At 36.2% G+C, this 25617-nt stretch overlaps 2 protein-coding genes across 5 annotated transcripts in view; one reads left to right on the top strand and one right to left on the bottom strand.

The window, feature by feature from the left end:
• The window catches only part of LOC120423495 (rap guanine nucleotide exchange factor 4), a 330099-nt gene that overhangs the window by 245391 nt on the left and 59091 nt on the right, over window positions 1-25617 (bottom strand). The gene's annotated exons all lie outside the window — the stretch shown is intronic.
• Window positions 19292-19863, top strand: LOC128093589 (perlucin-like). Its single transcript, XM_052710997.1, has 2 exons — window positions 19292-19409; window positions 19469-19863. Exons 1-2 carry the CDS (start codon window positions 19302-19304, stop codon window positions 19850-19852), a joined length of 492 nt encoding a protein of 163 aa, XP_052566957.1. The 5' UTR covers window positions 19292-19301; the 3' UTR covers window positions 19853-19863.

Raw genomic sequence — 25617 nt, forward strand, 5'->3', positions numbered from 1 at the left:
TGACTATGCCAATAGTGCAAAAATTAAAAATGAAAAGTAATAAATTTGTTTCTTTTTAGTGAATTCAGTTACAATTAATTCATACTAATTCTACAAACGTTAATTTAATCAGCCTCATTATTTTGAGGAACTATCCAGCTTTTTAAGCGAAAATGGCGTTCGAATGGTGAACGCCCGAAACATTGCGAAAAAAGTGTGCCATGGCATGACAGCCACATTTTTTGTCTAATGTTGGTGCTACTGCGCGATTTTGACATATCGGACGTTCAACATTCGAACGCCATCTTCTGAATCTGCACGTACAAAATCGTTTCTTGAGCTTTTTAAGACTCAAAATTGTAGTTTAAAATGTTTACGAATCTTAATTCGCACTGAATTATTTTTCAAAAGTTGCACAAACTTGTTATTAGATTTTTGTTAAAAAAATAACTAATATAGCTAATATATAATTTCCCAGTATCGGGAATTTTGCAATATGATAAACAACGACTCAAAACAACAAATTAAACTGTTATTTTGTTGTAATTTTTAAGGTCAACTGTAAATATTCATTGAAGAAATATTTACAGTTATCAGGAAAATCCATATGTTCACAAAAAAACTAGATTATGAGGATTGCTATGCTCGAGAGAAGATATGGGAATTATACTTAACTTGAAAAATCTTTTCCCTCTTAGAAATATAAAATAAAAAAAATATTTGAAAATAGAACATTTGATTTAATTTCTGGGGTGTAACTGCTAAATATTTTTAAGGTAAATTTTTGGGTCCAAATTTTTTTGGTTCCTCTCAACTATAATTTTTGTAAATTAAAATTTACACTTTCTGAATAAGAAGATTAGAGAAGCATTAGTTTATTTGAACTTGATTAAACATTCAATGTTCAAAACAATTTTGAATTTTTCTAATGTTTTTCTGATTAGTTTTTATAATTTTGCTTCGATATTTATAAGTTAAAAATTTCCCGGGAGTCTCGACCGAATTTCCCGGGAATCGAGAGGTCCCAAAATCGTCGATTTCCCGGGAAATTTTTCCCGGGAATTCCCGCTCGTCACCCTCTAGCCGGACCCAACGCTCTGGATCAGCAATTATTTGTTTTGTTTTTTTTTTTTTTTGGTAAAATATAAAACCTTTTTTTTTTTTTGTTTCTTGTAACTATGAATTGCAATTTTGACGAGAATTACAGACAGCCTGAGCCTTATTTAAAACTTGATGTAACTTTTACGTTTTTTTAGGCTCCTTTCTACCACCTGATTTCCCGCATGTCAGACCGCCATATTGTGGTTTGTAAAGGGGAAATTACTACCTCATTTGCGTAACACGCCGGAGGCACGCAACACGCACGAATAAAAACAAAACGATTGTTATAGTTAGTGCCACGCATTCATTCAAGCTAACGATGGCCGAAAATGGGCAAGGGGGGGAAATTGGTTCAAGAATTCTTGCTTACTTTTTCAAAAGGTCCTATGTGTATCCTAATCTAGAACTAAGCTCAATTTTTTTATTCTGTGCAATGTTTGATTTTTTTTTAAATGGTTTACTCTTATAAGAGGTGTGAAATAAACATCCAGAATTTCAGGAATAAAAAAAATGTCCCGCTTTACCTCACTCCCCCCAACAAAGGGTGCGTGCCACCACTGATCGAAATCCTCCCCCCAAAAAAACGAAAAAGGCGTAAACCTTCAACAGGCTTGTTCATCAAAACGGTCTTCAAGTCAGCGGTTGTCCCAAAGTGACGGTCACCGGTACTAAAGGGTCGGGACTGACATCTGGTGCGAGGAAAATTTATGACCTCCCCCAACAGTGTGGCGTGACACCTTTGACGACCGTGTCCGTGAAAGCTCGACGTGTTACCGGAGAGGTCAAGTTGACACTTTTCTTTGGGTTGGTGTTTGGAATCGTACGAGTTTATTACGGGCTTTGCGATGATTTACGTATCGATTGCTTTGCAAGCTTTTGTTTTGGTTTAAAGTATAATTAAAAGCTGTGTTATTATATCACACCTTGATATTGACAAAAGAGAACTTAAGATTTTCCGGAAACATCACTTCCAAATGGTAATAGAAACTACCCGGGCATACGGTAATAACAAAATTCATGCCATTTCAATAACAAATACTGTTAAAAAAACTGTTTTTGGGATTATCGGATTAGTTGTTAAAATAACAAAAAATAATAACAAAGATTTGTTTGAAGAATAACTAAAAATGTTATGAGTCTGTTATTACAAAAACAATCCAATAACAAAAAAATCATAGCGACGGATAACAAATCTTGTTATAAATAACATAAAATGTTATTGGCCTAGTATTTTCAAATATCAAAAAATGTTATTCCCAAGTTATTTCCGTCTGCTCGGGTATGCTTTGTGTAGTGCTACAAAGGATTCCAACAGCAGCATAGCTTCAAAGTTGCACAAATTGAATTTGCAACTCAGTTGCACTGACTAGTCTGACCATCAATGCAGGTGAAGCTACTGAGCTGAGTCTTATTTCTAGAATTCTTTGAACTAACTGCAAATCTCCGTTGGATTGGATTGTGCTTTGATGTGTAAATTTAATTGGTTCATTTCAATGCAGATCAGTGCTGTTTTGGATTTTGTTTTCAAGGTGGTTTTATTTGAATTTGTCTATGTTTGATCAAACATAAACCAACGGAAATCCGCTTGATAAAATTTCCTTAATTCAAATTATCTTTTCTCGAGCCATTGAAAATTTGCTCTCTTAAAGATTCCATGCTTCGGAGTCTGCCGGGCCCGGTTGATTATAGCAATAAAAATAATTTTAACGACAAAATTATGCTCAGCTTTCGTTCGGAATAATATTCAACGAGCCCGGTAGGATGCTCTGCCAAAAGCGCTCGCATGAATTGTCTTTATCTGAAAAGGAGAGGTCCTTTTTCTGAAAAATCCCCTGCGGACATCTCCTGGCCCCCAAAGAAACGGTAATCCTAGCACTGCTGTGCCTTTCGAGCATTAATCACCCGGAATTACAGGTAATTTTCTTGTCCCAACAAAAACAGTATCAAATTACAATCCCATCGATTTCCCATTCTCCACCTTTCTTGGTTTCCTGGATGGAAAGGGGACACCGTCGTCGACGACGGTTGCCTATCCTCCGGGCGCAAAAATAAGATTCATTATCCCTCATTTCCCGGGAAGAAAAAAAAACTCAATTTGATAGACCTGGCTGGTTCCAGGCGAACGGTTCATTTGGGAAGTAACGAGCGCAACAAAAAATATACACCACCTCTTAGAATATGAACAGAAAAGCTAATGATTCCGATCGGATCCTGGATCAGAACCGGGGGATTGAATACGTCGTTCCCTTTTCCTGGCAGCTGACACCAGCCACAAGTGGAATGGTAGTGATTATTTTTAGCTTGTAACCCGAGCAAGGTAAAAGTTACAGTGCGAACATAATTTGTTAAATTAGCAAATTTTGTTAGGTCTCAATTTCTCATGCTGTAGCGAAATAAAAAACATCATTGAAATAACAGAATTTGTTAAACGAGTTTAAAAAGAACACAGTTTGATCTTGATATGAACAAAACGTGTTTTACACAAAAAACTATTTGTATTCAATTTCAAACACAACTCATGAGAAGTTGCTGAACAAATTAGTTTATATGAAGAGTTTGATTTCATCAAATAATGTTACCTTCCACCAACCCAGTTCGCCTCGGGCACTTTATCGCGTGGGAAAAGGAAAAACCGGGAATAAATTTTCCACCAAGTGCTTTCGCCTACAATGTGTACACTCACCGCCCCGGAGGCAAGATGTCGCTGAAGCGATGACTCCCGCCCCTCCCCCCTCTTCACTATCTCCTGAAATGTATGCTGATTGGACGTGATTGAGAGATTAGATACAATTTATTTTATTTGTACAGTATCGCATTTTATCCAGCGGGGAGCTCAAGCTGATAGCGAGTCCTTTCAAAGGAAAGCACGGTGAAGCCGGGACGTTCCGCTTGGCTGGTCTGGCCCGGAAATCGATAAGATAAATGTGCGTTTGCTTTACTGATGGGCTGCGGGAGAGGCTGTTAAGGCACTTCTTGGAAGTTGGCTGCGGGAATTTTACACTTAGTAAAGCATTTTTTAAGTTGATGATATTTCAGCTCGTCTTTCTGTATCCAAATTTAGCCGCAACATTCCATCATTCAATTTCTTTGCGCTCAATTCAAAAACCCTCAACAGAGAAAACATTGATTTTTCCCGAAAGTAAAAATTCAGTTGTAACTCGGGGGCTACGACGTAAATGGAAGTTCAATATTTGTCCAGGTCCAATCTCGTTCCGCAATCTCGTTTTACCTTAATCGAAATCGAATCGCCTCCAGGTGAGTTTTCCCCCCAACTAACCCCAACCACACAATCAAGAAAATCCAAGACAAGGGTTGGGAAAAAAACTTTCAATTGCCTCTCCGGTTGCCCGTGAAAAGTCAATGTTTACACGCGCCAAGGGGTGACTTACGACTACGGTTGTAACAACAAGAAAACCTTTTTTCCATACCTCTTTATCTCCAACTTACGTGCGTGTGTGTGTGTGTGGAAATGTAAAACACACAAAATTATGATGGAGGTTGTTGAGTCATTTTTGTTCAGACAACAATCGTTCTTAGAAAAGAGAATACCAAATTTCCATGGATGCGGCTTGCAAAATTCAAGATAAAACTTAACCTTTTCCAAAACTGTAGCACATAAAATTCAATTCAATTCAATTCTGTTTAGTTTAACATTGCTAAACCATGCTGGAAAAATTTGAGGATCGTAGTATAAAAACAACTTAAGTTATTTGCAAAATTTTAAAATGTTGTGTTTTCATCTAATTTTTATTGAACATTCATTATGATTTTTGGACGGTATAAAAAGCATTTATTGATATTGTAAGTGTTAAGGTATATAGTTTTTGCTATAATCTTCATTATTCTGTAGATAGATGAGTCCAAAAACATCAAAAAATGCATTTTTAATTAAATTTTCTGCAAAAAGCGTGGTCGGGGCAAAATGTGAAGCTCCTTTATAAAAACAGCGGTGTCATCTAGTGGTGACTAGTGAAAACTGCTTTTACCCGGTGCATTTTGCCCCATGTTGTGGTGCAATCTGCCCCGTTGTTGTAGTGCGTTTTGCCCCAATGTTGCGGTGCATATTGCCCCGCATGGTTGTTTGAAATGAATCAAAAATGTTTTTAGAAATTGGATATTTTCGAACAATTTTAAGGTTTTTTAAGACTTTTTTCACATGAATGACGAAGAATAATAGTTGTTTTAGAACATCGAACAAAATACTTCCACAGTAATGCTGTAGTGGTTGAGAAATCACAGTTATCCCTTAGGGGGTGCACATTACCCCCTCTCCCCCTACATTTATCTCAATAAAGGAAATAAAATTTGTTGAAAAAACGAAACGGAAAACAGCAAAACACTCGCAAAAAAACCTGTTATTCCACATAAAATAAACAATGCTAAAAATCAAACCTTAAGCTGTCTGTAAAAGTCATTCAGCGATAAGAAAGCAAAATGTTTGAAACATGATTAAATTGAAATTTTTTAAAAACACATGAAATTTAGAATTATAATTTTGACTCATGAAATTACAACAAAAAATCTACCTTTCTATACAAATCAATAGACTCTTTATTGATCAGAAAGGTATCTTGAATACAATTTCCGAAGATATTAGATATCGCATAATAGAGTTACCAAATAATTACATTTTGTGACTTTTCGGAAGGTCAAATGTTTGAAAGCGGCTATAAATCTATTTTTAACAATTCTTAAAAAGATTTCAAAATTTGAATTTTGCAACGACAGTGAGCAGACTTATTAAAGAAAAAAAAAGAGTTATTCGGTATGGGAATCGACTTTGCTTCTATTTTTTTTATTCGGATGAAACTTTGACCATGCATTCCATATGCCAAATAATCTGTGGTATTTTGAAAAAAAATATTATTTCCATGAAAAAAATTGCGAACATTTCTAATATTTTGAGAATGATAAATTCGATACAAGCAATTTAAAAGGACCGAAAATTCAATATTACGCGGTTATGAAATGTCAGCCCGAGCAGACGGAAATAACTTGGGAACAACATTTTTTGATATTTGAAAATACTATGCCAATAACATTTTATGTTATTTATAACAAGATTTGTTATTCGTCGTTATGATTTTTTTTGTTATTGGATTGTTATTGTAATAACAGACTAATAACATTGTTAGTTATTCTCGAACAAATCTTTGTAATTAATTTTTGTTATTTTAACAACTAATCCGATCATCCCAATAACAGTTGGAGTTATTCTTCCATAACAAAAAATGTTATTCCCAAGTTGTTTTGACTTTCAACTAATATCAGACCAATAACAAAATTTGTTATGATAACGTAAACTGCTATTACACTCTTATGCAAAAATGGAATTTGCAAGAATTTTCCATAAAAATTTCTGTTATTTAAACATTATTTGTTATTGAAATGACATGAATTTAGTTATTACCGTCTGATCGGGAGTCAAGATTTAAAATTTCGTTTTTAAGAGTTTTACATTGCAAATCGGACCATTAGTGTTTGACATATCGGCATTTGAAAATTGAGTCCTGTTTGGGTGACCCTTAGAAAACTTCATTTTTTTTGTTTCTTTTTGTTTGAGAGACTGTATCTCAGGAATGAAAAGCTTTACCTTTATTATTTCTAAGACGTTACAGGAAATTTTCTAAGCTTGAATTGAATAATAATTCTTCAATAAAGTCCAAACTTAATGATCCGAAGGCCTTCACTTCGGATAATCAAATCTTCGGGTACTCGAATAACAAAAAAATATATATTTTTTACAAGCCTTACCCGACAAACTTCATTCTGCCTTTTTTTGTTTGAAGACATTTTTGCTTTTTTGCTTATTCAGCCTTCTGTGATCAAAATTTGATTTTACGTAACTTTCTCCATACAATTTTCCGATGTTCCGGAATCGGTTCCAGAGTGGCCAAAGAGTCAATTAGTTAGCGTATAAACCTTACTTGGGCTTATACGAACCCAACGCAATAAAGAGCACCACGATCCGACGCTCCGTATTCAACTTATTCGCGTTCGAACAAAACCATCGAATTTTTTCATATATAAAAAACGTTACTTAATCCACCTTAAGGTGGTTGGTGCCTTCCTCGCATTCATGTTGTATTTTAGGTTGTATTTAAAAATTAATTTAAGAGTTTTTTTAATTTTTTTTTCATTTGTTTTTTTTTATAATTATTGATTTTACTTGAAGAGCAATTTTCAAGTCTTTTTTTTACCAACTCTCAATAAAGAAGAAAAATCTCATGAGTTATATATTTCAGTAAAAAGTTCGTGTAAATCTTTGTCGAGACAAAATGATGCAGCAACATAATTAATACAGAATTTTTCCAGAAGAGACGCAGACACTGCCTAAGCAATGTGGCAACCGGGCGATACGCATGCAAGGGGGTGTGGCTGCCAATCCCCCGCGTAGTCATACCAAAATCCCTACGCATGCTGCCGACTCTCGCGCGTAAGCAAAAAGACCCGGCCTTTGAGGTTATGCAAAAATCACCCTTTTTTGTAGCTACAAAAAAAAACTTTTTCTTGGCATAACTTTAAAAGTACTTCACTAAACAGATAAAAATTTAATAGGGACCCCAAAACGAACAGAATAAGGTGGATCCGGCCAAAATCGGTTCAGCAAGTTCTGAGATAATCGTGTGGAAAAAAAATCATGTCTACACACATCCCCACAGACATTTTTTCAGAATTTGATTCTGAGTCGATAGGTATACGTGAAGGTATATCTAGGAGGTGTATTTAAGAAGTTCATTTTTCGAGCGATTTTATAGCCTTGCCTCAGTGAGGTGAGGAAGGCAAAAAGAAGATATACATAAATTTCTTATGTTTGATTGGCCAGCTTGTAAATGACCCCTGAACTACTTTAAAGTGGTTTAGATTTTTAAAATCCAAGATGGCGGCCAAAATGGCGGTGATGTTATATTGAAAAAATGCATTTGGTAATTTTTAAAGCAAATAACCAGTCAAATTTAACCAAAATTAGGTCGCTAAGTTCAAATTTGATGTTAAAAGCAAGAAATAAAATTGTTCTTGTTTCAATTATCCGAAGTCCCATACAAACCTTCGGATAATCGAAACTTCGGATAATCGAGAGTGGACTGTAAATGTAACTCGGCAGCAAAATGTTCGCTAAAACTTTTTTGTGGCTAAAATAAACTAAGAAAATGTTTGAAATATTCAAAAAACATATTTTTATTTATTTTTGTTGTTTTCTAGAGTTTATGAAAAATGAGTTATTTTTTAAAGAGTGTAACTTTTTTTTAATAGTCCAACACCTACAACTCTACCGAAGACTCCAAATCGATTAAAATGTTCCTACCCAAACGATTTCCGATTATTTACAAACCATTTTTGTATAGATAGGCTGCCAACGTTGAATGACTAATAACACTTGTTTTGGAACTTTTCAAATGTTGGGCCAGATTTTTAAATTTTGAATTAATTCTAATAGAAAAGAGCATTGAAATTCTAAAAAATATTTTCAAAAAAATCGATAGTTTAAAATGACCGATCAACAATTTCAAAACATGAAAATTGTAGGAATTGTTCTTAATTGCACAACTGCAGAACAACTACTACACAACTACACTTTATCAAAAAAAATGCCATCTCGATTGCAATTTTGATTCCATCTCCATTCCACTTCGTTTAGAAATTTCATGTGGCAATATTTCAGATTTTTTGGAAAATTAACCAATTGTTCAAAAAACTATATCAGCTTAAGAGCATAGATGCCTTTTTCAGGCCCCTAAAACACTTAAATAACTCAAAAAAATAAAAATGCAAATTTTGGGAATCCAACTTAAAATAATTGTAAAATGTTTGATTTCGTAACCGTTTTTTTTTTTTTTTTTTTTCTCAAAAGTCGTAATCATAACCTACAACTTTGCTGAAGACACCAAATCGATCAGAAAATCTCTTCTCAAAATACAGATTTTTCAAATATTTGCATAGCACTTTTCTTAGGACAGCCCCCCAATTTTAATGATGACTTGTATGGAGCAACCATAATGCAAAATGGCTTTTTGGACCTAAGAAATCGATGGACAATGTTTTATCCGAATAAAAAAAAATGCAATGAAAATTGGATTTACGAAAATGTGGAAAGTAACTCATAAACTAATCAAGAAAACACTTATAATTATAGACAAAAACTAACCTAATCCACCTATGTGGTTGATGCCTTCCTCACTTTTTACCAAAAATGGGTAATATGAGTGGTTTGGACACACATTTCAGCTTTTTTTAGATCCAGAAAAAAAAACACAGATATAACTTATGTGGTAATAACTCGATACAGGGTTGTCAGTTCTTCAATGTTTTGGACTCGTTAGAAAGTTCTTTCGATTGCTTAACCAACGATGGGTTGGATGATGATTTAAGTGAGATCCGGCTTCAAAAAAGTACATAAAAATCACTTAAGTGGTCATAACTCGAGGCAGAGTTGCCAGATCTTCAAGGGTTTGGACTCATTGGAAAGGCCTTTTAATTACCTAATCAACGATTTTTTTTTTGTTATTTTTTTTTTCTTTATTGGAGGTGGACAAAAGCCCCCTTGAGCTGTGTCTGGTTATCGGTAAATGACACTTTCTCAAAAAGGCACAAAACCACCTCATCTTATCGCATCAACAAGTACACAAAACTCAAATGATACAAGACGGGGTCACTCTTAAAACTAAATCAATAAATTAACATAAATATCACAGATCTAAAATCTACGTGTGTATCGTCAGGTTAGGGATGGGATTTCAGGTGATTAAGGAATCGTTTTTTGATTGTGTCACGGGAGATGTCAAAGTCATACAGATCTGAGCACAAGTTAAAAACATGACACATACTTGAAACCGGTTCGTTTTGCCATAGTTTGTGAGAGCCCTGTGGACAGTCAAGAACGAGTGATTGCGGAGTACGCGAGGGCGAGTGTTTATGTTTACCAGTTGCAAAACGGCAGGACAATCGATGGACGATGGGTCGGATGATGGATCCGGACATAGTTTACATACATTTCTGTGGGATCCGGCTTCAAAAAAGTACATAAATATCACTTAAGTGGTCATAACTCGAGACAGGGTTGCCAGATCTTCAAGGTTTTGGACTCTTTGGAAAGGCCTTTCAATTGCCTAACCAACGATGGGTCGGATGATGGATCCGGACATAGTTTACATACATTTAAGTGAGATCCGGCTTCAAAATTGTACATAAATATCACTTAAGTGGTCATAACTTTAGACAGGGTTGCCAGATCTTCAATGTTTTGGACTCATTGGAAAGGCATTTCAATTACCTAACCAACGATGGGTCGGATGATGGATCCGGACATAGTTTACATACATTTAAGTGAGATCCGGCTTCAAAAAAGTACATACATATCACTTAAGTGGTCATAACTCGAGACAAGGTTGCCAGATCTTCAATGTTTTGGACTCATTGGAAAGGCATTTCAATTATCTAACCAACTATGGGTCGGATGATGGATCCGGACATAGTTTACATACATTTGAGTGAGATCCGGCTTCAAAATTGTACATAAATATCACTTAAGTGGTCATAACTCGAGACAGGGTTGCCAAATCTTCAATATTTTGGACTCATTGAAAAGGCCTTTCAATTACCAAACCAACGATGGGTCGGATGATGGATCCGGACATCGTTTACATGCATATAATTGAGATCCGGATATTTGTGAAAACACATTTTTATACATAACTTTTGAACTACTTATCGAAACTTCAAACAATTCAATAGCGATGTATGGGACCCTAAACCAAGTCGAATGCAACTGGTTCGATCAAAATCGGTTCAGCCAGTGCTGAGAAAACTCAGTGAGAATTTTGGTCACATACATACATACACATACACATACACACACACATACACACACACATACACACACACATACACACACACAGACATTTGTTCAGTTTTCGATTCTGAGTCGATATGTATACATGAAGGTGGGTCTTTGAGCTTTTAATAAAAAGTTCATTTTTAGAGCAGGATTATAGCCTTACCTCAGTGAGGAAGGCAAAACCGTAAAAGAAAAGAAACTAAAAAACTATGTGTAAAACAAAACTTATACATATTTTCTAAGCAAAGGAACATTTTCAAAATCAAAATTAAATCGTCAGTTGAGCGCCAAATTAAACTAAATTGGTAGCTTTCAGTTCACATTACCTTAGTTCGTTGCAGATATTTTAAATTAATTTTACTCTAACCAAAGTCGATGGGGATCGAAAAATAGAAAATATTAAAAATTGAAAGTACAAGCTAGGGTTTCCACATTTAAACGAACAAAACTTTAAATGCAATTTACACCAGTCTAGTTGTATTGCTATTATTTGTTTTCAAATATCTAAGTATTGACGAAATCTTTTTTTCGAAAAAAAAAACTTGTTGTGGTACAGTACATCGGAATTTCACAAAAAATAAAAATATGTTTTAACGAGTCCAAATATTCTTGATATGAAGATAATAATATGCCAAGCAATTGCCTATCCTTAGTTAAGACGCAAAAAACAGAAAAGCATTAACAATAGAAGAAAATTACTTCAAACCACTACAAAACCTGGACTTATATTTTGAATTGTGAATTTACATTTTAGAATTTAAAACAAAATAATGAATGTTTGTAATTATTTCATCATTTTTCAAATTTTTTTTCTACATTTAAATTTTTCTGCCTCATAACCCCTTTAAGATGATATCTCTCAAGTAATCCCAACAAAAAAAAAAGAGACCTTCTTCAAGAAGCACAACCATGAGAGGTGAAAAGGCAAAAATAACCCCTCCAGTCTTTTACCTGGCCCCAGTCCCTCATTTGTCATTGCCAGGGAAAAAAAAAGTTTCGCAAATAAAAGCAATAGCCCAGCAAGATAAAAGTCTTTAAGCGTACACAATTTCGGGATTATTGATTTTTGGCTTCCGAGAAAAGTTTTTGCTCGACGACGACGGGCTTTTCCTTACTTTTCACCACCGGGGATTGCGAAAAGAAAAGAAAAAGATATTGAACCTGTTTCTGTGTGCGGTAAGGATCATCGCTTATTTGATGTTCCATTATTCAGCAGATTTTCGAGAATGTCAATTCTGGATTTGAAATTCGAACGGTTGACATTCTGGCAACGTGACGAGAGCTGAATTGTTAATCACCGCTGAGAGGGGTTGCTGGTGTGATGGATGGGACGGAGGAAAAAATCTTGGAATCATTAGGAATTCGAAAAGTCTCAGCTCTTGAGTTTTTCTTTTTGGAAGGGTTTGAACAAGGTCTTGAAGTAACAATTCTTCTGTAACCTTGACCTTTTCTCGTCAAGACGAAGACAAATTTCACCTCAACCTTGTCCCCACTTATTATTAGTGATCCTTCTCAACAACAAGGCAAGACATTTCCACCCCATTAACGTGTTCGCCAACAAGTGTGCGCCATTTACCTGTGCCGAAAGGAACTACTCATCGCATAAATATTCCATTCCCAGCACCATATCACACCGAATCGGATGAATAATTCACCCCCGAAAGGTACTTGAGCAGGCTCGACGGAACAAATAAGCCAGCATGGAACCATCTTATTGCGTGAGAGTATTAGAGAGGCTGGTTAAGGGGAAGCCAGAATTAATGCGATTATCATCGACTTGCTCGAACACAGTCAGCCACATGTTGCCTCGAAGAACTTCCGTTTCCGTGCGCCCCAAAACATTTCGGCAGGGGCATTGTCAGCTCGGAGGAAATATTCGTATCTCACGCCTCGGTGGCAGTTTTAGTGACTATCAACCGAACGGAACGACGGATCCGTTTTGGAATTTCAGCACTTTTCCGCTGTGGCCGACCTGCGGCAGCAGAAGGGAAATGGCGCGGGGTGTGAAATGAAAATGTATATCAAGTTACGCCACATGCGTCTTTAAGAACATATAGAAACGGAAACGATTGCCACACCGGAGAAAACCGGTTGAACGGATGCTGGGGGAAGGTGGAGTTCAACGAGCAAAGAGCAAAGGACTTGGAGAACAAACCCCCATTTTTAACGAACTATCTTTACGGTTAAAATTACGCAGTAGGCCTGGCCGCTTGAATGTTCATCTATCAAAAGCAATCATGAATCCCACGTTTTATTTTTTTTTGTTTTCTAAAAAAATCTTTTCTTTTACTTATAACTTAGCAAATTTTTTCGAGTTGCATTTTGTAGAAATTTGGCGAAGAAATTTTACGAAAAATAAGTTAAGAAGAACAGATAACAAAAGAACAATTATAAATAAGAGTGGAACTCTACGATTTCGCGGATCGACATTTCTTTGTATTTTTTATTTGGACGAAACATTGTCCATGCTGCTTAGGGACCATCCATAAACCAGGTGGACACTTTTTTGAAAGCATAATTCGTTTTTCTAAACAAGTCTCCACACAATTTTGGGAGCTGGTCACACAAAATGGGTATGTAAATGCATGAAATTATGTACATTGAAAAGGGATTTTCTGATCGATTTGGTGTCTTCGGTAAATCAGAAGTTTATGATTAGGACTTTTGAGAATAATTACACGGTACACGGAAAAAATGAGATTTTTTTAACTTTTTATTACAAAAAAATAAATTCCTGAATTGCGTATTTTTGAGAATTTTTTTATTAATTTAAAAATACTTCAATTCCTATCTGAGATGAGCAATTCTGTACGAAATAGGCCGATTTCGACCATTTTTATTTTCTGTATTTTGTGATTTGGCACAACCTTTTTTTGACTCAACCTTTTTTTGTCTTTGGTTCACCCATACAAGTCCCCATACAATTTTGGCAGCTTTCCATACAAAAATGGTACGTAAACAAATCGAAAATCTGTAACTTTTTCAGGAATTTTCATCGGCAAAGTTCTGAACAGTCACAACTCATCAATACCTAATGTTGTGACTGTTCAGAAAAAATAGGCACACGGAAAAAATCTTGCAGATCTTTTGATTAACTTTTTTCCTCATAAACTAAATTTTCCAAAATTGGTGTTTTTTTGGTTTGGAGATTTTTGACATGTTTTAGGGGACCAAAACCCGCAACTTTCGAGCCATAGAGAAGTATGGTCAAAAATTCTGCCGCCGAGTTTAAAATTTTGAGATGCAGTTTGAAATTTATTTTTTTAACCTCATTTTATAAGTTAGTTTGAATTTGCAATCGAAAAGTACTTTACAGATTTTTTGTTGAAGTGCCTCGTTTTCAAGTTCCACCTAAAAGTTTAATTTCAGTGGAATGTTTGCAGTTTTTCGATTTTTTTAAATAGCGACCTTGAGTGACCATACCAGATTTTTTTTAAGTTCAGAAAAAGTAACCATCGGGAAATTTCCGGAAAGTTTCAAGTGTTGAAGTTGTAAATTTTATTGAAAAAAAAAAACAATTAAGAATGATTCAACTCTCTTGTTCTACGAAAAACTTCATTTCCCTTGTTATATATTTTTCTTGTTTCGTTTTTAATATTTTGATTTGCGTTTATCTTTTTTAGTTTTTGTTTAATTTTTTTGCTGTTTTTTCCCATTTTCTACTATAGAACGATACCATTATCATTCAAATTGTAAAAAGTGCTTAGAGGCATAGACTGGTACACTACAAAAATTACTGTGTACTTATTTTCACATAACATAGGGGAAATGTTAGTAAGAAACACAGCCAAAGTTAACCCCAAAAAATATGACATTTTTTTAAACATTGGAAAAGTCACATAAAACAAGTCACACTTCCAACCTTAATATTTTCTTAAATTTTAAGACTCCTTCTTCCAAATGCTTTTAAGGATCAAAAATTCGTTGAAAAGTTGATTTTTGACGAATTTTTCGATCGAGGCCCGCCTAGATGCGGGGTTGGGTTGTAGAGGGTTTAAATATTTTTTTTTACAATTTTTCGAACAAAGGATGAAATGAACATTTGCCTACTTGATACAGCAATTGACGTATTGATCACAGGGTAAATAAATAAATTTTAAATCAAATTTAGAAACCAAAAACCTCAAACTAGCGTAAAATTACCCGGGGATTCTGAGTATGTCAAAATTGAGACCAAAAAGTGACGTCAAGCAAGAATATAGATCAGTCGGCATTGAGCAACAAGTTTCCATGTAATGAATATTTGCCACTAACTAAACCAAATTTTCTCTGATGTCATAACACTTTACTGTTGACTATGAAATTGACATAATATGACGGAATAAGCGTTTGTTGAAACCAAATTGGATCTTGCAATGGTATGATATTACTAATGCATTACATTGAGGCTCATTCTAAGAGTCATTTACCACTTGTCAGGATGACAGTTAAAGTTATGTTCCCCCTATTCAGTGTCTGGATTTGGGGTCAACTTGTATCCACCGACGGTACCGTAGACTGGCAAATTGGCAACTGCAACTTGCACGCCACAGCTGCCTCCAACGCGACTGACATTCCACCATGGAGTTTTTATCTACCGGTAAAGCAAACCCTGCTGAAGATCCGAAATCCGTACCATATGTTCAACCTTATCCATGATCCAGAGGGTACAGATTGTATGTTCCTGGGATTCAGTTATTTTACCACGTCCATCTATCTGGGCATAATGTGCAGGTCGAACCGCGCTGTGACGTACTATGTGAGACCCAAGTTACAATTGTTGGAAGGCCGAATGTCCTGCCTCAAGATTAGTGATGATGATATCTGCGAGTTGAAGCAATGTGGGATGTACGTTCACGAGGGAATAAGGCTCACTTTCGAGGGTGATCTGCTCACGATCGAGGATTTGTCCAACAACGTTCCCCCGGGTACTTTGTTAACTATGCGCAGAACTTCGAACCCCGATACTGTAAAGTGCAACTGTTCTAAGCTGGTGAAATGCGTGGAGAAGCGTAAACGTTGTCAGAGAAAAAAGGCAGTGCTGCAAATAAAAAATAAAAAAATCACGACGATAAATGCAATATCATGCTACAACAACAAGGCTGAACAATCATCTTTTGGATCGAGTTTGGTACTGATATTCATTGTTGGTATATTAGTACTAATAGCTGGTGCTATTTAGGGGATTGCAGCATGGTTTTGAACAAAGGTGATGATTTGAAGATTCAGCTTGAGTTAAATGAATGTTGTCTAAAATAAACGAATATGTCAGTAAAGAACCATGAAAAAAAAACAAACCTAATCCACCTATCTGGTTGGTGCCTTCCTCACTCCGTACTAAAAGATTCTCATAGATATTCATATTTGAAGACTCGTTGAAAAGGTAGTTTGCATACAAATAAGTGGGATCCGTCTAAAAAAAAACTACATAAATATCTCTTAAGTTGTCATAACATGAAACAGGGTTGCCAGATCTTCAATATTTAGGATTCATTCCATTGGTCTTTTAATTACCTAACCAACGATATATAACATGGTGATATTTGGTACGATATCAGGTAATTCATAACTTTTGAACTAAACCGGTTCAGCTAGTGCTGAGAAAACTTTGTGACAATTTTGGTGACACACCGACACACAGACAGACAGACATTTGTTAAGCCTTCGATTCTTAGTCGATAGGTATACATGAAGGGTGGTCTACGAGCTTTATGTGAAAAGTTCATTGTTAGGGTTTAAAGCCTTACCTCAGTGAGGAAAAGGCAAACATATAACACAACTTGGAACTAGAAAAAAGAAGTCTCACTTCACCCAACGTATCCCACCGCTTGCCCGGGATGCGTCGGCGAAGAGTAGAAAAATTTATTTATTCTCAGTTCATTCCGACCATAAATTATATCTAAGAAACATTGTTGTGCGCCCGGCACAACAGCCAGACAAGTGTGATGTTCGGGCAAAAGCTCACCGGAGACGCTGGTGCTGGGAAGAGTTGGTTTTTCTACTCGTTCCCCCCGGGGGGCCAAGATTAGCATTCAACTGGAACAAAAACCGGAAAGGATTCACCACCTGGCCGTTGAGACTGTGTTCAGACACTGGAAGCCGCTCATATGTGTGAGATGTTTCGTGATGAGTTTTTGGGGCAGGTGGGAGAGAAAATTGTATCAACTGAAAGAAAAGTTCTCGCACATGACTGGGTTCGTAAGCTAGCGTGTACGGAGGTAACCTTTTCAAAGTTATCTTGTTTCACTGCCAGGTGAGCTGAACGTTATTTGAGATAACTTATTCGTCTTTTTCCAGTAATCTACAAACACAACCTAGAATTTGGAGTTCAAACTTTTCAGTTCTCCCAAGTGTTCAAAGTGGAACTCTTTTAACCACTGATTGATCACCGGGCTGTGATCGATGGTCGAAGTTATCATCAAACAAACCACGTCCTTGTCACGTCATGTTGGACAACAACTGTGTCAGCACAACGAATGGTCAGTTACGTAAACGTAACTGGTGCTGTCCCAATCCCTGTTAACCTCAATAATTAATGAAGCAGGAAGCACTGAGCTGGATGCCGGCGGCAGAGCTTTCCATCAACATTTCGACGGTTTGGTTGAGCAACACTTTGCAGGCCTTGAATCTTTTGTTTACACAAGTATCAAATTCAAACAATAATATTGTCAGAATAAGAACTATTTTTAGCTTGAACTCAACGAATTATCTTTGCGGTGAATTTTACGCAGTAGGCCTGGACACAAGAGACAGAGAAGAATATTGGGAGTGGGTCGTCAAGAGTTGGCCATCCCGCCCCATCAAAATGTTCAAACGAACAGTACCCACTGAGTTGTGCATCCCAATCATGCAACTCCCGCTGGATGTGGTGTGACGTAAGGATTCCACTACGTTTGATCTGCAGCCGGAAATAGACCGGGATGGGCAACCCAACCACTATGGTAAGCCGGCTTTGGGCCTATGTTTGACTAATGAGAAAAGGAACTAACGTGATGCAAATGGATATTTTTCAGAAGGATGTTGTGGAGAATTCTGAGAATTTTTTGTTTAGTGCAAGATTTGAAGGTTTGAATTTGATTTTTTCGAAGGTTATTTTACATTTTTTTCCTTCTCTATTCAATTCGTTCTCCTTAGTACCAGTAAACTAAACCCATTTCGAACAAATCGAAAGGTAGTCCATATCTCAACTCAGGATTAAGATACAGGAGCAATTCTCTACGAAATCGGTCTTTTTTTTATTTTTATTTTTGTATTTTTTATACCGGCTCAAACAGTTTTGGTGCATTCGGTATGTCCAAAGAAGCCATTTTGCATCATTAGTTTGTCCATATAATTTTCCATACAAATTTGGCAGCTGTCCATACAAAAATGATATGTGAAAATTCAAAAATCGGTTGTATGTATGGATAAGGACTACACTTAAAAAAAATGATACGCGGTAAACAGTTTTTTTACCATTTTTAATTTTATTTATTGTCACTTAAACTTGATTAGCAAAAAACACTTTTTTTTATTTTTGCCATGCCATTGTGCGTTTCTCAAAATCGTACCTTGGGATTTGAACACTTTGTTCGTGGTTCCCATTTTCATGAACGCTTGTTCACGATTTTGGGAACTCTTTTTTCTCTGTGCATGTTTGCCCACCTTTGAAAAAAATATTTTTGAAAAGCTGGAAAATTCTCAATATTTTGCTTTTTTGAACTTTGTTGATACGACCCTTAGTTGCTGAGATATTGCCATGCAAATATCGACTCCTCTGTGCTCTCTTGTGCTTAGCTTGCTGGGATTCCTATCTAGTTAGCATCAGAGAGCACAGAGGCATCGAGGGCATAGGGCAGGTTTGGATTTCAAAGGAACAATTATAGAATCGAATGATTTAAAAAAAAGTTTGAAGAAAAAGCATGTTTAAACTTTGGTTTAGTTGAATTATTTTTTTAACTGTTCATTGTAAGAAAAATAGTAATTTTATTTACAGTTTGGTTGTGCCAAAATGCATATTTCAACGTAACGGAGTTAATGATTAGTCCACCTAGAAGTCTAATTTAGGACCATGATGTGTTCAGCATCAGCCACTCATAAATTCTTAAAAATAGCTACTCATAAATTCTTGAAAATAATTGAAAAAAGTTACATTTCTTTCACCAACTGGAACACTCCGTATCTCTTACCATAAGAGATAGAATTTTGGCACCTTCAACAACATTGTTTATTTAATTTGTCTTTTTTTTCTGAATTAAGAAACGATGTTTTTGCAACGCCGGCGAATCCCATTAATTGAGGCTCATCATTTCCATTGACCAATGCAGAGAATAAATTAGGATTTATGAAGTCACTATCAAAGCAGAAAACATTCAAAATACCCAATCAAATGTGATCAGTTTAAAACTGGAGACGAATTTGTGCAGTCATGCTACCGAGAACCGTTTTCTTCTTGGTGGGTGGAATTTTCGTTCTGACTCTTGCTCAACGGATCAAGTGCGTTTCATCTTCGCGTTACTTCATCCCAAGTTTCAAGGTAAGTAATAATCTTAAGTATAAAGTCAACTTCAATAAAGTTGCCTTTTCTCGAAACAGGCCAACTGGCACAAGGCGAACGAGTACTGCTTCTTCCTGGGCATGCGACTGGCCTTCACCGACTCCGTCGAGCGCCACAACGCCGTCGTCGAGGAGGCCAAGCGGTCCGAGGTGTTGGACGTCGCGGTGACCGTGCTGTGGCTGGGCGCCAGTGACCTCGGCCAGGAGGGGCTGTTCTACTGGCACGCGACGGGGGCGCGGGTGCGCTTCATGAACTGGCGCTCGGACAATCCGGACGATTTCGGCGGCGTCGAGGACTGCGTCGCGCTGGTCAACATCCCCGACAAGGGCTGGCACTGGCACGCCAACGATGCCGGCTGCGAGGCCGAGCACTACTTTATCTGCGAGAACGATGAGCACGGGCAGGAGATAAAGGAGTTTTAGGGGTGATTTAGCTTTTTAATGTAGGAATTGGCAAATAAAGTCCAGACTCGATTATCCGAAGGCCTTGGCAAGATTTCGCTTCGGATAATCGAAATTTAGGATAATCGAATATAAAAAAAAAATGTTGTCTAATGTTTAAAAAAAAAAATCCAAGATGGTGGCCAAAATGGCGTTGATGAAATATTAAAAAAATCATTTTTCAATTTAATAGGCAATCAACTAGTCAAATTTGTCTAAAATCGGATCGCAGAACTCGAATTTGATGTTAAACTTCGCCGCCCTGGGCGTCAGAACGTCCTGACTACAAGTTTGTTAGGATTATCTAAGAGATCAAATCAAATCACTCGATTTTAAAAGATAATATTCGTTGCTAAAATTAAGCCTTAGCCAATATTTTAGTACGATTTTAGACGAAAAACAACCCATTGAATTATAGATAAGCATTTAACAATCTCTCCGTGTATATTCTAAAAATAGTTACTTTAAGCCTTATATGCCCAATTTTATTCATGAACTTTTATTTTTACCATGTTAGGAGATCATTTCCGGCACGTTTTATTCCGATAAAATACTTTACTTATCTTTTTTTAAATAAATTAGATTTAACATAATTTAGGCAACAAAAATTAATCTCTTTTGCTTACTTTGTCTTTTCACAAATTTCATACCGATTATATAGTGTCATTCATTTCAGATTGGAGTTTTCGCAAGTCTCCATTGAAATAGATTTTTTAACGTTTTTGGCTGAAATCCAAGAAAAAAAGTTTTATTCTATTGAAATGATAGAATATTTTTAAATATTCGATGAGATAAAAAAAAAATACACCAGCCATTGATTTTTTTACATTGAAAATTAAACTGTGTGTTTCAGAAAAATCAAGATTTGTTTATGTAAATTGGAGCGTTTGATACGGTATGTCCGAGCATCCTTCCTCCCTTGTAGATTTTTTGAAATGTGTTCCGTTCTCAGAATCCTCTCTGCGGTAAACACAATGCAGTAGGGCTTGCCGCTATAATTTTTGTAAAACATTTTTGGGTGCTCTCGGACGTACTGAAATTATCAATGTTGACAAAAAAGAGCTTGGGGCGTAATCTAACCACAAAACAAGAAAAAAAGTATTTTGAGAATCCAACATTTACCAGAGAGAGCGAGCCACTCAAAAGATCCGGTTCACTAATAAGAATGAACAACCCATGGTTCACAGAATAAGAACCGCGGTTCTATTTGAAACTGCGGACTTTTGATAGAAACATTACAATATAAAAAGATTGTTAAAATATTGTTTTTTTTTCAGTTCAAAAATATAAAAATTTGAATTTCCTACAAATTTTAGTATTTAAATTGTTTTTGGGGATTGAAAACGTAAATAAAAACATTTTCATGCTTATAAATTCATGCCAAATTTGTCAAAATTGTCCCTTTTTCAAGAAATATGAGAAAAAAACGACAGTCTAGACATATTTCGTTACGGGATCTATTGCAACTTCATCATCAATATCATTAAAAGATTCTAAATAGCATTTTGCCAATATTTAAACACCATTTAAAAGTTTTCAAACCCTTGTTTTCGGTTTTCTAATTTGTTTCAAATTAAATCTGAATGATTTTCTAAACTAAATTTACAAAAAAATGCACAACTAATCGTAAAGAAACATTGAAATTCTACCCGAAAAAAAATGAGCATATTCAAATGTTTAACTTGGAAAATTTCACCAAAAAATATTAAATACCCGAGCAGACGGAAATAACTTGGGAATAACATTTTTTGATATTTGAAAATACTAGGCCAATAACATATTATTTTGTTTATAACAAAATTTGTTATTCATCGTTATGATTTTTTTCATAAATTTTCTAAGTCAGGAAAATTTTCTAAGTCAGGATACCACATTTTGGTATTATTTTGGTATTACAGTATTTCACCTATTTCTTCTGGGAAAATATTGACCAATTTTGACAAGGTCATTAATTTTGCGCCAAAATGACTTGATACCGAAAAATGTTAAAAATGATTTTTAAAATTTTGTATACACCCACTATAAATTATTTTAAACCGTTGCAATGTCCCTAAGTAGGGATAAAAAAAAAACTTTGATTAATGAGTCAATCGATAGTATTATTGAATTAATTGAAAATAGCGTTTTCATCAAAATGTTGTAAAAAAGCGAAAGAGCCGTTCAAAAAAGCCGCTCTTTTTAATAAGCGAGCGGAAATGAGCGGACCCTAAACAGAGTGGTTTTGTCCACCTATAACATTTACTGATAATAAGATAATGACTATTTTTTTTAAGTAACCATTATTGTTCCTAAATATTCTCTACAACATTGCTGAAATCGATCGGAAAATTCCTACAGATTTTTGAATGTGTGACAATTTTGTGACACATCCAAGGACATTTCGTTTAACACCCGAACATCTGTCGACCGCTGTTGATATCACGCACGGTTTGATTTATTATTATTAGTCAGCTCGTTTCGTTCAATATTCACATGGCCATTTCATCCCTGCGCCGGTCCGGATATTTGCAAAATTTTGGGTCAAACAAGACGATTTATGTCTGACCTTGCCGCGGCAGATTTTCGCAGAATCCCCTCTTTAGCTGAGGATTACAAAGCAGTCCTAAGCCAAGTATCGATCTCCAAAACCTACACCAACGCGGCCACTACGTGCATCCTCAATTAGGGCCAGATTAATCTTTGAAAAGGGTAACTGTGAGGAGGCAGGACTTTTGAAAGCGTCCAGTTGGTTGAGTGTTAAAGTCAAACGGACCAAAAATCCTGACGACGGTGGCTGATGTTGACACAGTTCCTTTCCGGAACGCTACCACCAGGATTGAGTCCTTGGACGAGCAACAGGGAGGTTGGTGATGATGACTTTGCGATATGTGTGTACAAGTCGTGAGTGTGATGGTAATGAACCTGTCTGTCTGGGTTGATTAAGACGGAGTAAATTGAGCTTGAGTCGTGTGTTCTAGATTTTGCACAGCAGTTTTGAAAAGGGGGTTGACGGGTACATGACGGATTATGTTGTAATTACTTGGGACATGGAGAAATGAGGAATTGATATTTTAATGTCTTCGTGAGACATATGTGGATTGATGAAATGTTGAGTTGTTGAGTTGTTGAGTTGTTGAGTTGTTGAGTTGTTGAGTTGTTGAGTTGTTGAGTTGTTGAGTTGTTGAGTTGTTGAGTTGTTGAGTTGTTGAGTTGTTGAGTTGTTGAGTTGTTGAGTTGTTGAGTTGTTGAGTTGTTGAGTTGTTGAGTTGTTGAGTTGTTGAGTTGTTGAGTTGTTGAGTTGTTGAGTTGTTGAGTTGGTGAGTTGATGAGTTGTTGAGTTGATGAGTTGATGAGTATTCTCTTAATTTTGCTAACTTTCTCAATTTATCTCACAAAACGACACAGCCAAAAGCAACTCGCCCCTAGTATTATCACCAACTTTGGTAATCTCTTCACGAAAGAACTTGAAACAATGTAATGGCACTTTTATGGGTTAACTTTAAAGTCTCCGCCGAAAAGCTTTGTTTTACTTCACGCCCCCCACGAACAAAACTTCCCGAAAAACAACGCTTTTCCTACGCCCACAATGTCACCCTCGGGGCATTCTTTCCCAACGCCAAAACAGACCCAAAAAAGAAGCTTTGAAGCGCCTAACGTGAAAAATAAACAACTTCTCCGGAAAAGAAAGAAAAATTTGCTGCGTGAAACAATTCCCAAGAAAGAGAAAAAAGCGGCGTGGCGTCTGCAAAGTCAGCCTGGTGAATCATTGCGTAAATTTACTCGTAAAATTAAATTCATTTTTTCTTTGCCACAAGTTTTGCGCCAAAGAATTTCCCAGTCGAGAGGGTAATTATCCTGCCGCGACAATCCTTCGTGAGTTTGGCTTTTCAGCGTGTAAGTCGGTTTGTTTAATGAGGAATTTTCCGACTCCCCCGCCCCTTCAATCCCAATGTCATTTGAGTTGTTTCCTGAGTGGAATATGTTTGGAAGCCTTTTTTTATTGCAGCCTAGGTTTGCTCATGAAAACCCCACTTGTTTTTACGGCACAGAAGCCACCGTAAACAATTTTTACTTGAACCTGTTCGTTTATTCAACCCCTAAAACCTCAATGTCACCCCACCTAACGGTGGCATCGCCGAGATTAAACACCAAGACTTTATTACTCGAGCTCTGGCCAGATTGACTTTTATCTCCAGGGGGCTGTACGCCCAAGAAGTTAGCTTTATGTCTGGGACTGCTCTCGGTAGAGAGCTAGAGAGAGGAGGACGTGGGCTTTGGCAAATTATCCCCGCCCCCCCATCAAAATGTCCATCTGAGAAGTGGTCCAAACCTTCTTTCGAGGAATGTCGAGACATTTTGGGGTCTCGCCGATAACGCGTTGATCTGATGCCAATAGTCGGGCAGGGCCGGGATCGATTCTCAATCCTATTTTGGCCCCCTGAGAAGATAATGCGATTTACGTTGCGCACGAATAATAGCCTCCACGTTGGAAATGCAAAGTCGGGCTCAATCAAGGTGTGGGTGGATGAGCGTTTGATGTTTGGTGTGTGCTCGCAGAATACGACATTGATGGAAGGCAGCGGTGATCTCCATGTCCCTGCTCAGCGTTTAAACCCTTTCTGTGGAAAGGTGGAAAATGCGATTTCCTCGTAATCTTCAAGCTGCATGAAATGCCAAATCAGGAAGAAGTTTCTTGTGTTACTTTTTTCTTTCATAAGTATTATGGAATGGAAATTAAGTTAGTCAATAACGGTAGCGAATTGAAAATAAACAGTTTTTTTTATCAGTTTGAATACGCCAAATTAAGCATACCTATAAAAACACTGTTCAGTGTTCTTCGCCAAATCATTGTCAAGCCAACTTCCAATTAGAATCTTGTATTTTGCCATTTTGTTTTTCACATCCATGTAACAAAGTGTTTTAAGCAAACTAAAGTAACATCATATTGAAATTTTATGTTAGTTTCTGTAACAGTTTGCAATTAGAAGATTGTTTCAGCACGAGTCACACATTTATCCAATTTTGGATAAATAAGACGATAGCTGAAAAAATGAAGTTTTATTAAGAGTTCCACACAACATTTTTTTTTGCAATTCCGAAGTACACCTTTTGATTCGAATTTTCAGTCAATTCATCAAAAAATTGAAAAGTTTTACTTTTCGATTTTGATATTTCAAGTAAAGAAAAGTCGGCCGTTTCGTCATTCGAGGGTGACAGGAAAAGTAAGCAGTTTCACGAATTGCAAAAAAAAACATGTTTTAGAAACTGTTCTTCATTTGCTTTGTTTATGCATTCAATGCTCCGAGTATTATTTTAAATTTCCGTAAAACAAAATTCTTAGTTGAAATGAAAATAGAAGCCAATATTTTTGTTAAAACCCCTTTTGAATTAATTTCATAAGATTGTCATAAATTTGTGTTTTGTTTAGAGTTAAGCCTTTTAAAATCTAAAGGTTCATTTGAAAATTAAAAAAATATTTTTAATCGAAAGCTCGGAAAATTAAACAATAGTTTAATTTTTTTTAAATGAAAATTAGTTGAGTTGCTAAGTCATTGTCATTCAAAAATTAAACTCTATTTAAGTGATGTAGAGAAACCCTCATTTTCCTGTTTTTTTTTTTTTCTTTCAGAGGTTGTATCTTAGCAACCATTGGTTCAATTCCCAATGTCTTTGAAGCGAATTTATAGGAAGTTTTCTGATCTTTTAGAAAAAATATGTTCAGCGATGGGAAAGCTTGGTCATACCATCTAGAGGTAAAAAAGTCGCGT

Source organism: Culex pipiens, chromosome 3 (genome assembly GCF_016801865.2).
Source record: "Culex pipiens pallens isolate TS chromosome 3, TS_CPP_V2, whole genome shotgun sequence".
NCBI lineage: Eukaryota > Metazoa > Arthropoda > Insecta > Diptera > Culicidae > Culex > Culex pipiens.

Bases quoted from the DNA above. Each gene is read 5' to 3' on its own strand.
- LOC128093589 (XM_052710997.1), top strand. From the start codon at position 19,302: ATGCTACCGAGAACCGTTTTCTTCTTGGTGGGTGGAATTTTCGTTCTG. The intron at 19,410-19,468 runs GTAAGTAATAAT...TTCTCGAAACAG, and splicing joins ACTTCATCCCAAGTTTCAAG to GCCAACTGGCACAAGGCGAA.